General features: G+C 41.2%; 1 protein-coding gene across 1 annotated transcript in view; it reads left to right on the forward strand.

The window, feature by feature from the left end:
• The window catches only part of LOC109918284 (hemicentin-1-like), a 417,033-nt gene that overhangs the window by 234,652 nt on the left and 167,791 nt on the right, over positions 1-14,590 (forward strand). The window contains exons 39-42 of the mRNA XM_048613389.1: positions 1,666-1,817; positions 2,105-2,228; positions 7,216-7,391; positions 11,802-11,898. Of these exons, the coding sequence (XP_048469346.1) occupies positions 1,666-1,817; positions 2,105-2,228; positions 7,216-7,391; positions 11,802-11,898 (549 nt within the window). The remainder of the gene's footprint in view (positions 1-1,665; positions 1,818-2,104; positions 2,229-7,215; positions 7,392-11,801; positions 11,899-14,590) is intronic.

A 14,590-nucleotide genomic window follows, 5' to 3' on the forward strand; every position in this document is an offset into this window, starting at 1 on the left:
TGATTACACTGGATGGCTGCAGAGAAGATTCATGAAGGTATTGCCTGGGATGGAGTATTTTTACTATGAGGAGAGGCTGGATAGGCTTTTCTTCAGAACAGTAAAGGCCGGGAGGGATATTGATTGAAGAGTATAAGATTGTGGGGAATGTGGATAGAGTGGATAGAAAGCAGCTGTTCCTCTTAGTTGAACAACAAGGGGACATAGTTTGAAGCAAAAGGCAGAAGGTTTAGAGAGGATTTGAGAAAAGGAATTTCACCCAGAGATGGTGGGAATCTTGAGTGTACTTCCTGGGAGGGGAGTTGAACTGGGGAATGTAACAACTTTTAAAAAGTACTTGTATGAGCATTCGAGGATGTGGGCCAAGTTCTGGAAAGTGGGACTAGTGTAGATTTAGAATCGTTTTGTTGGAGCAGACTTGATGGGCCAAAGAGCCTTTTTTGTACTGTGTGAGTCTATGACCACTGGGTGTCAGGGGTTAGCTTAAAACCTCTGATCCTCTGTGCAGTAAGATTAGTAATTGCTTTGTTGAAACATCACCAGGAGAAAAAAGTGCCCATTGTGATAATGATCCAAATGAAATAAATAATCATTATTGATAACATAATTATGGACCTTAAAAGGTATAAGATAATAAAAGGATTGCACAATTGTGAACATTTCAGTAACAACTAAGTGCAATGAAAGACTTATTGTCCTCTCCATTTTGAATAAAAGTTCATTGATCATATGTTATTAGGTTGAATCTACTAAATTTCCAAACATTTTCCTACTATTTATGAATTTTATAAAGTAGCTATTGGGCTGCACTGTACTGTATTCATACTATAACTTATTTGATCTTAGCTACATTGTTATTGGAAAAGTACTGAGGAGAGACAGTGCTTTTTCCCATTGTGGAGAAGTGAAGTCCAAAGAATTTTGCCTTTTAGATTACACTGGTGCGCTATTAGCAAAGTCACTGTACCCACTTCTGAAAGCATCAAGAATGAGAAGACACTGTTTTAAAAAAGTAATATAAGAAGTAGAACTAATATGAGGAAAAGCTTTCCCATGCGGGGAATAGTTAGGATTTGCAATACACTGCTTGTGAATTTTTTGAAAACCAGGCTTTCTGAAGGAACTTAGACTGATAACTGAAAAGGAGGAATGCGCATAATTACAGAGAGAAGGCAGTAGATGAGTTGTTTATTCAAAGAATTAATGGAGACACAATGGGCTAGATGGCCGTCTCTGTACCGGAAAAATCCTGTGATTCAATGTCTTTTAGAGCCACACTGGCTGAAAACAGGGGAGCAGGTCTCTGGCCTGATTGGCTGGAATAATCCATATTTTGGAAACAGCCACCTGGAGAAGCAGAGCAAAAGATTCAGTTCAACAAAAAAGGCAATCTAACACTTGCAACGTGTTTCAACTTAGTTGGTTCCAGCACCAGGATGGAAAGAGATTCGCATTTACTCTGCCCACCACTAGCATTAGGATAAGTGTGATACCTAACACCGATGCTCATGCCCTGTTCCCATTCTTGAGCATATATCCTGCATTTTCTAGCACCTTTGAATTCTAGATGCTAGCTTCTAACAGTAAACACCTGTTCTGATGTGGGGTTAAAAACTGTCCTGCATATTTCTAGTACTCTGACTAATCTGAAGCTTTCATTTGTAGTTCCACCGGTGATCTCAACTGCTCTGGACCTGGTTACTGTTCTTATAAACCAGCCCGTAGAACTTCAGTGTGAAGCAACAGGAGACCCTCCCCCCAAAATAACATGGCTAAAAGACCAAACCCCGATCACCATGATGACTGAAGGGTTAAAGGTCAGTGAAATTTGTTTTCATAGACTTAAGTTTTCCTGGTAGATCGTTTTGAGCTAGTTGGAATAGATTAATGCCTACAATAAAGTATTAGACACACAGGTTTCAAAAATCTTCTGTGTCTCACTCCAAAAGCAAGAGGTTACCTATGAAGTGGAAACTGCTACTGTTCCTCACAAGATTGAACTTATGTTTCTGGAACATTTGTCCGAGTGTCTGGATTAACCAATATGCTACTGTCTCCCTTGACTGAGGTTTTCTCTTAAATCTTTTGTTTTCTGTCCACTTAGTTCCTGTTGGAAGGTCAGATTCTGTCCTTAGCCAATGCACACTTCTCTGATTCAGGAATGTACTCCTGTGTAGCTCTTAATCCTGCTGGAGAGGACCAGAAGGAAATTCATCTGCAAGTTTATCGTAAGTATTTGATTAAGTCTTGAAACAACCTCAAGGTTATTGAGGCTAATTTGTGGAACTTGCTGAGAAAACAGATTCATCCAGATGTTCATTGGCGGCACAATTCTTGACAAGTAGCGTATTCTGGTGTGGAAGTATGTGGTGTTGATGAAGTGCAATTTCATCCTGAATTATTAGGCTAAGAGCTGAGATAATACCTAGCTGTCTTAACTGGATCCCTATCCCTCAATCGGTATAGAATTTGTTGCTGTAGCCATTAATAGGTTACACCAATGATAATCGTGCAATAGATCAGGCCGGAAGTATAGTGTGAGTGATCCATTCAAGCTTTTCTGGTGGTCCCCCAACATCAGAGACATCAGTCTTGGACCAATTCAGTTCACTCCACGTTATATCAGGACAGGCTGAAGGCACTGGATACTGCAAAAGTAATGGACTTTGACAACATTCAGCCAATAGTACTGAATGTATGCTCCGAAACCTGCTGCTTCCCCTAGCCAAGTTGTTCCAGTACAGCTAAAACAGTGTCATCTACCCGACAATGTGGAAAATTGCCCAGGCACCTCCTGTGCAGTAAAGGCAGAACTAATCCAACCTGGTAATTGTGACAGAAACGGTCATCAAAATTGCCATCAAACAGCACTTGTTTAGCAATAACCTGCACGTTGTACTCAAGTTTCATCAGGCTACTTAGCTACTGACTTCAGTGTAACTTTTGGTCAAACGTGAAAAGTGGCTGAAGCCTAGAGGTGAGGTTGAGTTCTTGAGTTTATTTAAAAAGAAATAGATAGGTTCTCGATTAGTAAGGGGCTCAAATTCTATGGGGAGAAGGCAGGAGAGTTGGAGAAACATATCAGCCTTGATCAAATGGTGGAGAGGACTCAATAGGCTGAAAACCCATATTCTGCTCCTATATCTTACGGTTTTGTGGAGAGTGACTGGCCTTGATAGGGCTACATTTGACTGAGTGTGGCATCAAGGAGTCCTAGCAAAGTAAGACTCAATGGAAATCTGGGGGAAAGCTCTCCACCAGTTGTATTCATACCTGCCGCAAGGGCTGTTGTTGTTGGAGGTCAGTCATGTCATCTCCAGGACACCTATGCAGAAGTTGCTCAGGATAGTGTCCTAGGCCCAACCATCTTCAACTGCATCAGCAATGACCTTTCCTTCATCGTAAGATTAGAAGTCGGGGATGTTCGCTGATGATTGCACAATGTTCACCACCATTTCTGACTCCTCAAATACTGAAATAGGCCATGTACAAATGCCGCAATATTTTGACAATGTTCAGGCTAGGGTTGATAAATGGCCACATAAGTTCCAGGTTTAATATTAACACACAGGGAGACAATGGCCTAGTGGTATTATCATGAGACTATTAATTGTAAAGGTAATGCAATCCGGGCAATGCCCTGGGGACTCTGGTTCAAATACCTCCATGGCAGGTAGTGGAATTTGAATTCAGGAAAATTTGGAATTAAAAGTCTGATGATGACCTTGAAAGCGTTGTTGATTGTTGGGAAGAAACCAACTGACTCGCTAATACCCTTCAGGGCAAGAAATCTGCCTACATGTGAGTCCAGACACACAGCAATGTGGTTGACTCTCAACTGCCCTCTGGGCAATTAGGGATAGGCAATAAATGCTGGCCTGGCCAGTGACACCCACATCCTGTGAATGAATTAAACTAAAGGACAAAGACCATCTCCAACCAGACAGAATCTAACCATTGCCCCTCAACATCAGTTGTGTTACCATCACAGAATCTACATTCTAACGTTACAAGAAACTGAAAAGGACTAGCCTTTCAACCCTCCAACCCATCGATCACAGCTTCTCTGACAGTTGATCTCAGTCTCTGCCCTTTATACACCAACTAAGTTTCCTCCAAGCTGTGTGCTCACATCAACAATCATGTTGTGCATGATGTCTGCTTCTGTAACCTGCTGCTGCATATGGAGCTCAGAAGTCCACAGACGACGACGAAAAATTATGGGAAATGCTGTTATGCCTAATGTCTGAGTGAAGAAGCAGACTCGAGACTCTGGAAACAAATCATGATCAAAGAAGTGACATCGCATGCGCCCACACATGAAAGCAGCCAGCAATGTTTTTGATTTTCCAGAGACACGGATTCAGAGTTTGACCTGCAGTGTGATCAGCAGCAAAGTGATATCATGAATCAGAAGGTGAAATGAGTGCAAGCAGAATGTGGCTTCCAGACCCAATCATGATTGGTTGCAAATGCAGAATTTATGCTTGTGTTCAATCAATTTTAAAACTTACTTGAAGAAAATCTGTACACTTGGTTGTTCATTATATGTAGTGCACATCTGGAACCCAAGGTGAGTTCTCAATTGTAGGCCAGTAAGCTAATGCTACGCTTGATTTTTAACTTGGCTAAAAATACATCTTTAGCTAATGATTAATCTCCTTTATTCTTTATTCATTCATGGGATGAGGGCGTCGCTGGCTAGGCAGCATTTATTGCCCATCCCTAAATGCCCAGAGGGCAGTTAAGAGTCAACCACATTGCTGTGGGTCTGGAGTCACATGTAGCCAGACCAGGTAAGGATAGTAGTTTCCTCCCCTTAAGGACATTAGTGAACCAGATGGGTTTTTCCAACAATCGATTCATGGTCATCATTAGATTCTTAATTCCAGATATTTATCAAATTCAAATTCCACCATCTGCCATGGTGGAAATAGAACCCGGATCCCCAGAACAATATCTAGGTCTCTGGATTAACAGTCCAGCGATAATACCACTAGGCCATCGCCTCCCCGTGAATGAATGATGAACCTGACTATCTAAAAAGAAACTGAAGATGTACAACTTATGTACAGAATAGGAAAATGAATTTCTGTTCACAGTTGTAAAAAATAAGAATGTTGACCATATATGTCACCAAAGTATATCAGTGCTGTTCATGATCTACATAAATGATTTGGGCGAAAACATAGCTAGTCTAAATAGCAAGTTTGTCAAACAACGATGCACAGTAATTCAAAAATAGTTTTCCTTTCAACAGCATATTTTGGGCAAAGCAATCTGATGAGCTGAAGGTCATTTTGAAAGTTCAGCAGTCATTTTTTTCTGAAATCCACCAGCAAAATTTAGGAGAAGCCGTGGTGTAGTGTTAATGTTGTTGGATTAGTATTCCAGAGCACCAGATTAATTTTCTGGGGATTTGGGTTTGAATCCCACCAAGGAATTTCACCAAGATGAAATATGAATTCAGTAAAAATCTGGAATAAAAAAACTAGCCAATGGTGACCATGTAACCTTTCTCAATTGTCACTAGAATTCATCTGGTTCACAAATATTCTTTCAGGAAGGTAACGTGCCATTCTTAACTGGTCTGGTCTACATGTGACTCCAGACCCACAGCAATGTGGTTGACTGTTAACTACCTATGGAGCAATGGGGATGGGCAGTAAATGCTGACCAAGCTGGTGGTCTGTGGTACTCCTAATTAAAAAATAAAATGCTGCAACTTTTCCTGGATCTGGAGAAAATACACACAAACAATTAAAGACTAAGAAGATTGGTTCCACCCAGAAAACATCTGTGCATACCTGTCCTTTCCTTCAAGTACGCATTGGTGGATTTGGTACCAAATTCTATCAGGTGTTGATTTACAAAGCAGTGAAGATGATGTAGAGATAATTACTATGCAGAATGATATTGAGCTGAAAGTAAGATCACAGAACAGTGGTTTGGCCGGTTGTGGGGGGGTGGGGCTCGTAAACAGAGATTTAACCACTTCTGTTATCCTGTGTTTTTAAAGTGAAAGCTTATGTTGACTCCTCATACCTCAGTCAGATTGTTTGAGACAGCATTCTCCCAAATGAACATAATCAATTCCAAGTATCGCATCCATCTCACAGAAACACATTTGAGGGACTGTGTATGACTAGCAAACTCAAACTACAACTCAGACTTCAAGTCCATCGACAGATATTATGCAGTCACAGGTGTCATGCTGAGACTTGATGAATAGAAGTGTAATTTGGGTTTAGATTTATATGGTACTAAAAAATAAACTGTTTGATATGTTCTTGGTGATATATCCTGGATTGTATTTAAATTCAAAAAATGATCTTGTGCTTAAAAAGGTGGGAGACCGCTACCTTGTAGATACTGAGGTTACAAGAACAGCTCAGAGGATAGAAATTCTGTGTGTGTAATTCATTACGTGATTCCCCAACACCTATTCACTGTGTACAAGGCACACATCAGGTGTGTGATAGAATACTATTCATTTGCTTAGATGAATGCAGCTCCAAAACACTCAAAAAACTTGACACCATCCAGGACAAAGCAGGTCTTTTATTTGACATTACATTCACAAACATTCACGTCCTTCATCAATACACAGTGGCAGAAGTGTGTATCGTCTGCAGGATGCATTGCAGGAATTCAGAAAGGCTCCTTAGTACTCTGCCATCTAGAAGGATAAAGGCAACAGATACATGGGAATACCATCAACTGCAATTCTCTTCCAAGCCACTTGCTTCCTGATTTGGGAATATATTGCTGTTTCTTCAGTATTCCTGCGTCAAAATCATGGAAGTTTTTCCTAAACAGCATTGTGGCTGTACCTACACAAAATGGACTGCAGCAATTCAAGAAGGCAGCTTGCCACTACCTTCTCAAGGGCAACTAGGGATAGGCAATAAATGCTTGCCATCTAACGATGCCCGCAACCCAAGAATTAGTTAATAAAAACCTCTCCAAGCACTTCAAAAAATGGAATGGAGTTCCTCCTTGTCTGTTTTGTGGGGGTAGCACTGCATTATTTCTTCTGATGGAATTGAACTTAGCAATTCACCATGTGTGGAATTTCAGGTGTGAACTGTTGCCTTATCTTCTGAGGCATTGCATGTCAAAACACTAAACTTAAATGCCAGATTATAGTGGAACAGACACAATTTTGATGGAGTTTGGTAAACTAACCAGTTTCATATTTTTTTCCCTTTATAGTTCCACCAAGTATTCTGGGAGATGAGCAGAATGTTTCTGTCACTTTGAATAACTCTGTGTCCTTGGACTGCCAGAGTCAAGCATTCCCACCACCCACTCTTCGCTGGACAAAGGATGGTCAACCTCTACCAATGCGTGCAGATCATAGACTGTCAGCAAATGCCAGTCTTTTTGAGGTCAGTGTTACCATTGAGTCTTTGATCTCATCTATGAAAGGTTTTGCTCTGAGTTTTTTTCACCAAAGTTTAACTTCAAACAAAGAAAAATACTACATTTTAATGGGAATCTTCACACCTTCAACATGGTCCAAATCACTTTACAGTTAATTAAATATTTTTGAGAATGGGGCAGCCAATTCGTACATGGCAAGGTCCCAAAAGCAATAATGTGCTAATGACCAGATAATTTTTTTCCAGGGATTGGATTGAGGGATCAATATTGGCCAGAACACCAGGGAAACATTGCCTGTTTTTCAGTAGAGTGCTGAGATGTTTTGTGATGTGGATGTACTGGTGTTGGACTGGGGTGGACGAGGTCAGAAGTCACGTGACACCAGGTTATAGTCCAACACGTTTATTTGAAATCACAAGCTTTCGGAGCACTGCTCCTACATCAGGTGAAGTGATATTTTATGCATACCTGCAAGGCAGACTTATCCAAATGCCTTAATGCCTTATCCAAAGGACGACACCTTCGACCTTACAGCAAGGCATCAGTACTGCACTGAAGGGTCAACCTAAATTTTATGTTCATGCCCCTGGAGTGGAAGTTGACACCATAACCTGACTTGAGGCAGTATGTTTGTTTATAATATCTTCATTTTTTTTTAAAACAAAATTTCAGAAATATTAGTGATATTCACTTTTTTAAGTGAAGATAAATTTGCTGCAAAACTGTAACAAACCTACAGTTAATTTTGGGAATCATCCTTAGACACCTGTTTGCAATACTGTGGAGATGCATGAATTTAAGAAAATATTTTAGAGACAAGAAAACATCCACACCCTAAACCTCACTTTTTTTGATCAATCTTGACCCCATATACCCACCTGCACTTTCTGTTTTCTATCTGTTTTCTGAAATAATTTATTCCTCAAGTCTGTTATGCTTTGGTTAAAAAGATTTCACTGAACATTTTGACTTGCTTTTAATTTTTAACTTGTGGTCCAGATCTTTGAACCTTTTGTCAGAGTGAACAATTTGGCTGGATTAACTGTTAGCCCTTGTTATAATCTTGAAATCTTTGAGTCATTTTTTAAAAAATGTTTCCCAATATCTCAAATTATGCTCCATCCCCAAACAGTAACCTTTTTTATTTGATTAAATTACCATCGTTACTAGCACTTAATAGGGTGCTATAGTTAATATCTGACCATCGCCTTTTGCAGCAATACTTTTTGGGATTGTTCTGTACTTTTTGATCAGTACTTTAATTCCTTTTTCATGACAGCCAATAACTCAGAATCATAGAATTTCTACAGCAGAGAAGGAAGCCTTTCAGCCTATTGTATCTGCACCAGCTGTCTAAAAGATCATCTCAACTTGTACCATTTTCCTCCCTACTCCCACTACCTCTGCACGTTGTTCCATTTCAAATAATTATCTAATTGTCTTTTCAACACTTCAGTTTAACCTGCTTCCACCATACATTCAGACAGTGTCTTTCAAATCCTAACCACTCATTGCATGAAAGGTGTTCCTCATCCCTTTTTATTATTTTACTAATTACTTTAAATTTTCTAAATCCTTTCACGAGTGGGAATCATATAATGAATGAAACTCTGAATAAACCTTCAGTCAGATTTCCTCTCAACCTTGTATTCCCGAATACAATCCTCGAGCAATCCTCATAACTAATGTTCTTCATCCACGGAAGCATTCTGTCAAACATCTTCTGCACTCTCCGATGGCTGCACATCCTTCCTGAAGTGTGGTGCCCAGAACTGAACACAATATTCCAGCTGAACACAAGCTCAGTGGTTAGGACTGCTGCCTCAGCGCCAGGGACCTGGGTTCAATTCCACCCTTGGGCAACTGTCCTTGTGGAGTTTGCACATTCTCCCCGTATCTGCGTGGGTTTACTCCGGGTGCTCTGGTTTCCTCCCACTGTACAAAGATGTGAGGTTAGGTGGATTGCCCGTGCTAAATTGCCTGTAGTGTCCGGGAATGTGCAGGCTAGGTGTGTTGGGAAATGCAGAAATATAGGGACAGGGAAAGGAGGTGGGTCTGAGTGGGATGCTGTTCAGAGGGTCTGTGTGGACTTGATGGGCCGAATGGGCTGCTTCCACACTGTAGGGATACTATGATTCTTCTCAGCTTGTATACTCAATGTCCCTGTTATTAGAGCCAGGAGGTATTTTATGTTTAAAGTAGCCACGTTCTCAACTTGTCCAACCACTCGATGTTCCAAATGGCCTGCTTCCACACTCTAGGGATTCTATGATTCACTATTAAGACCTTAAAGTTTTTGAGAAGATTTGTAGCTCGGGTTGCGGATGAGGTTACAAGACATGCTCGCCGAGCCGATGTATTTGATTGTGGGTGTTTTGTCACCATGCTAGGTAACATTGTCAGTGTGCCTCTGGTGAAGCATTGGTATTCTGTCCTGCTTATTATTTATATGAAATCAGATGATCTCATCAGATGATGAAGGGTCTAGGCCTGAAACGTCAGCCTTTCTGCTCCTATGATGCTGCTTGGCCTGCTGTGTTCATCCAGCCCTGCACCTTGTTGTCTCGGATTCTCCAGCATCTGCAGTTCCTACTATCTCTTATTATTTATATGCTTCGGTTTGCTGGGGTGGCTGGTATTATTTCCAGTTCTGTTCTTCAGTAATTTGTATGTCGGGTCCAGTTCAATGTGTTTGTTAATGGAGTTCTGTTTGGAATGCCAGGCCTCCAGGAATTCCCTAGCATGTCTTTGTTCGGCTTGTGCTATTATGGATGTGTTGTCCCAGTCAAATTCATGTCCTTCTTTGTCCATGTGTATTGAGACCAGTGAGAATTGGTCATGTCTCTTGGTGGCTAGTTGGTGTTTATGTATCCTTATTGCCAGCGTTCTTCCAATTTGGCCTGTGTAATGTTTCTCACAGTCCTTGCATGGTGTTTTGTATACTACATTAGTTTTATTGGTTGTGGGTATGGGGTCCTTCACGTTCATTAGTAGCTGTCGCAGGGTGGTTGCTGGTTTGTGACCTTTAAGACCTTATGCAGGTATACACACAGGTCCTTCTGCTGCAACACTCCCTGTAGAGTTTTGCCTTTTGTGTGTACATGTTCTTCCTACCAAAATTTATCACTTCACACTTTACTGCATTCATAGAATCCCTACAGTGTGGAAGTAAGCCATTCAGCCTATTGAGTCCACCTCTGAGAAAGGATGAATTCTTCAGGTGCCAGCAGTGGAAAAATCTCCCCTCTGATCATCATCAGACAATGCACTAACCAGAGGTGGCATACATATTTTCCCACCCAGACCCTGTCCCTGTAACCTTGCACTTCCCATGGCTAATCCACCAAACCTGCACGTCTTTAGACTGTGGGATGAAACCAAAGCACCTGGAGGAGCCCACACAGACACGGGGAGAATGTGCAAACTCCACACAGACCTAGGGTGGAATCGAACCTGGGTCTCTAGTGGTGGGAGGCAGCAATGCTAAACACTGAGCCACCCTGCTGCTGTGCATTGAACTTCATTGCCATTTATCTGCATACTGTATCAACTTTCTCTGTCCTTCTGAAGTTCTACAGTATCGTCCTCACAATTTACAATGCTTCCAAGTTTTGTATCGTCTGCAAATCCTGAACTGTAAGAACAACGTGAAATAAAAGAAATATGTGTATTTATGTAGCACCTTTCACATGTACTAGGCATCTCAATGTGCTTTGCAACCAATTAACTACTTTAGATATGTTGTCACATTGTACCATCAGAAATGTGGCAGTTAATTTGCACACAGCAAGCTCGCACAATCAACAATATGCTAATTGCCAGTCTGTGTTTGTGATATTAATTGAGAGATAAGCATTGGACAGAAATCCTGCTCTCCTTCGGAATAATGACAAGCAGGAAAATGGAGCCTCTGTTTAACATTTTGCCTTAACAATGCCACTCAGAGCAGTATTCCCTCCGTTCACCTAAGTGTTGTCCTTGATTTTTATACTCAAGTCCTGGAATGAGACTTGAACTCAAAGGTGAAGCTGCTAACTACTGTGCCACGGCTGACAGATACTAAATAGGATTGACCATGTAACCTTTAGAGCTTCCTAAATTGAAGAGTCAGAGCGTTACGAAACTATGGAGCTCTAACTGAATTACAACAGCTGCTCTCGCTCTCAGTTCTCCCTGAAAGGTCACAATAATTTTCAATCCTTAAAGTGGGCTGGAGGTCACAAAGGAGAAAAAGTTTGAGAATCACTGTTTTAGATTAATTTAATGACTGCAAAGCTTTGGTCTTGCAATTTGTCCTAGGATCCAAACTCGCAGATTGCTGCAAGTCAGGGGGCCAAATACAAACTAAATTCCATCAGGTATCCAGTATTGCACATTTTGGAAGAAAAGTTTGATTATTATTGTTGATTTCTTAGATCAAGAGTGCCCAGATTCAAGATGCTGGCCGCTATACTTGTGAGGCTTCAAACAATGCTGGAAAAACAGAGAAGAACTACAATTTACACGTATGGGGTAAGCAGGGAGTAACCAGTTTGACAATTTTTGAGAGACTTACTCTCCATTTTGTTATTCGATTCCCCTGTTTGCTCATTTGAATTTGCCCTGCTTTTTCCCACATAGTCCAAGATGAGAAAGTGTGTGTACTCCTGGGAATCCACTATCTCAGGAAGAGCCAATTAGCCTGAAGATGAGTTACAAGGGCATTACATTTGAGAGATGTGATGATGCTAAAAATGATGAAACTTGAACATTTTCTGGTGCCAACCTAAATCCCTGAGGCAACACTGCAACCCTGCAGAGTATGTCATACAGCTGCTTTCTTAATGTTATATATCTTGTATTTGGATAAGTTTATTGAGTTTTGTTTGAATTTAGGACATTTCCCCACCAGCAACCATGGTTCAACGTGCCTGTTTTACAGAAATCTACACAAGAAACACTTAAGGGTTTCATTTGTTTGTGCTATCTATTGGCAGTTGAGTGCCTATTTAGGACTGCAATGCAGAAATTTTAAATCAACATCTTCAGACATGTTATGACTCACCACTGGAACAGACAGGACCTTGAGTCTACAGTGTATCATCATCAGAAATGACGCTCTTATGAAGCATCAATCAATCTAACTAATTATGCATCACTATTCCCAAGCTGACGCCTGCTGGTTATGATTCCTTGCTATGCTCCAGAGCACAACATTTGGCTCTTTGTGGTGCAGTGGCAGTGTCCCTACCTCTGAGCCAACAGGTCCAGACCCAAAATGTTAACTCTGATTTCTCTTCACAGATGCTGCCAGATCTCCTGAGCTTTTACAGCAACTTCTGTTTTTGTTTCTGATTTACAGCATCTGCAGTTCTTTTGGTTTTTATCTCAGAGTTCTTCAGAGCTGATAAATTACTTCTAAAATGTAGTCACGTCAATGTGCCTTATAAACTTCTTGGCCTTGCAGCCGCTGAGAGGTTCCATGCAAGCCGATTGGCGTGCTAACACATTGACTTTTGCACATAGGAATCATTGCTGCGCATAGACCCCAGAGGTAAACACAGCTGAAAAAAATTAGGTGGATCAGTGGTCACCATTCTGATATAGAAAACACAACAACCAATTTGCACTCAGCAAACATCAACAAAAAGCAGTGATATTGATCAGACCATGTGTTTTATTTTGTGATTATGATCAAGGGGTTGGCCAGAACAATGAGGATAACTTCCATGCTCATCTCAAAAATAGTGACATACGACCTTTTTATGTTCATCTAAGCAGGCAGATTGGGGCTCAGTTTTTAATGTCTCATCCAAAAGACAGCACCTTCATTAGTGCATTGTTCTCACTGTACCGCACTGGAGTGTCAGCGTAGACCTCTGTGTCCAATTAATTTAATGAGCTCTGCCCACTCTTTGCTGCGCTCACTCTGAGAAGGGATGAATTCTTCAGGTGCCAGCAGTGGAAAAATCTCCCCTCTATCATCATCAGACAATGCACTTACCAGAGGTGGCATACATATTTTCACTGTAAAATAATTTGTGAAATGGAACATACCAGATGATGCACTGAAGTGTTTTAGTTCAATTGTTAGCACAGTTGCAATGCTGTTTGTTCCAGTGCCGGTGAGAAACTCGTAAAGGTTTCATGTCGAAGGTCGCTGGAGACCCTGACTATTATCATTTGCAGTGCTGTCTAATGCAGAAGACATACATGATGGCAATTAACGTGGTCACTTTATAAGCATATCAACAGAGAGCTTTGTGCTTTTCTGTAAAATCTGAGCTGCCGATCCCATCACTCACCATCACCAAGTTAAAGTGATTTAATGTTGTGGACCATCTGGCCTCACTTTTACAAGCATTACTGGAATGAATCACATATCTAGCTGTCAGTGGCTACCTTCAGTGGACAGAGAGTGATTCATTGATGCACTTCCCTGACAGATGGGTGGAAATGAGACAAACACAGTGTCTGGTGACACACTGAAACTGAATAATAAGGCACAAAGGCCAAGCTAATTGTGAATGGGGAGTTTTTTTTCTAATCTGAAGTAAAAGCCAGGCAAGACTCCAACAGTAACTTGAGGTCAGAGCTGTTTTAAGGATCAAAAACACGTCTGTGTTAAGCATTGTTTGGAGATAGGTCAGTATTTTGAAGAAATCTTGTTCCGGGCTTCCATTCCAAAAAAATCAGGGGCATCAGACTTCCACAAGATGAATGATTCCCACCTTGAGAAATATCTGAGAATGCCTTTGTTTCTGATCAAGAGATAACCCAGCTCAAGCCCATGGTGGACAGCACAGGAAGATAAAATTGTTAGGTATCAACCCTACGACAACTGCTCACCCGAACTAAAGACCCACTCCCCGCCATGGACAGGACCAATGTCATCTACAAGATCCCCTGCAGAGACTGCGAGAAACACTACATCGGACAAACAGGAAGGAAACTAACAACAAGGGTACACGAACACCAACTGGCTACAACAAGACACGACCAATACTCACACATCTCAATCCACATGGACAAGGAGAACCACGACTTTGACTGGGACAACACCAAGATCCTGGGACAGGCTAGGCAGAGACAAGCACGAGAATTCCTGGAAGCATGGCACTCCACAAAGCATGCTATTAATAAAGACATTGAACTCGACCCCATATACATTCCACTACAGAGGAAACCCGGAAATGAGGCAATCCATTGCAACGGACCCCAGAGT

This window comes from Rhincodon typus, chromosome 28 (genome assembly GCF_021869965.1).
Source record: "Rhincodon typus isolate 14 chromosome 28, sRhiTyp1.1, whole genome shotgun sequence".
Taxonomy (NCBI): domain Eukaryota; kingdom Metazoa; phylum Chordata; class Chondrichthyes; order Orectolobiformes; family Rhincodontidae; genus Rhincodon; species Rhincodon typus.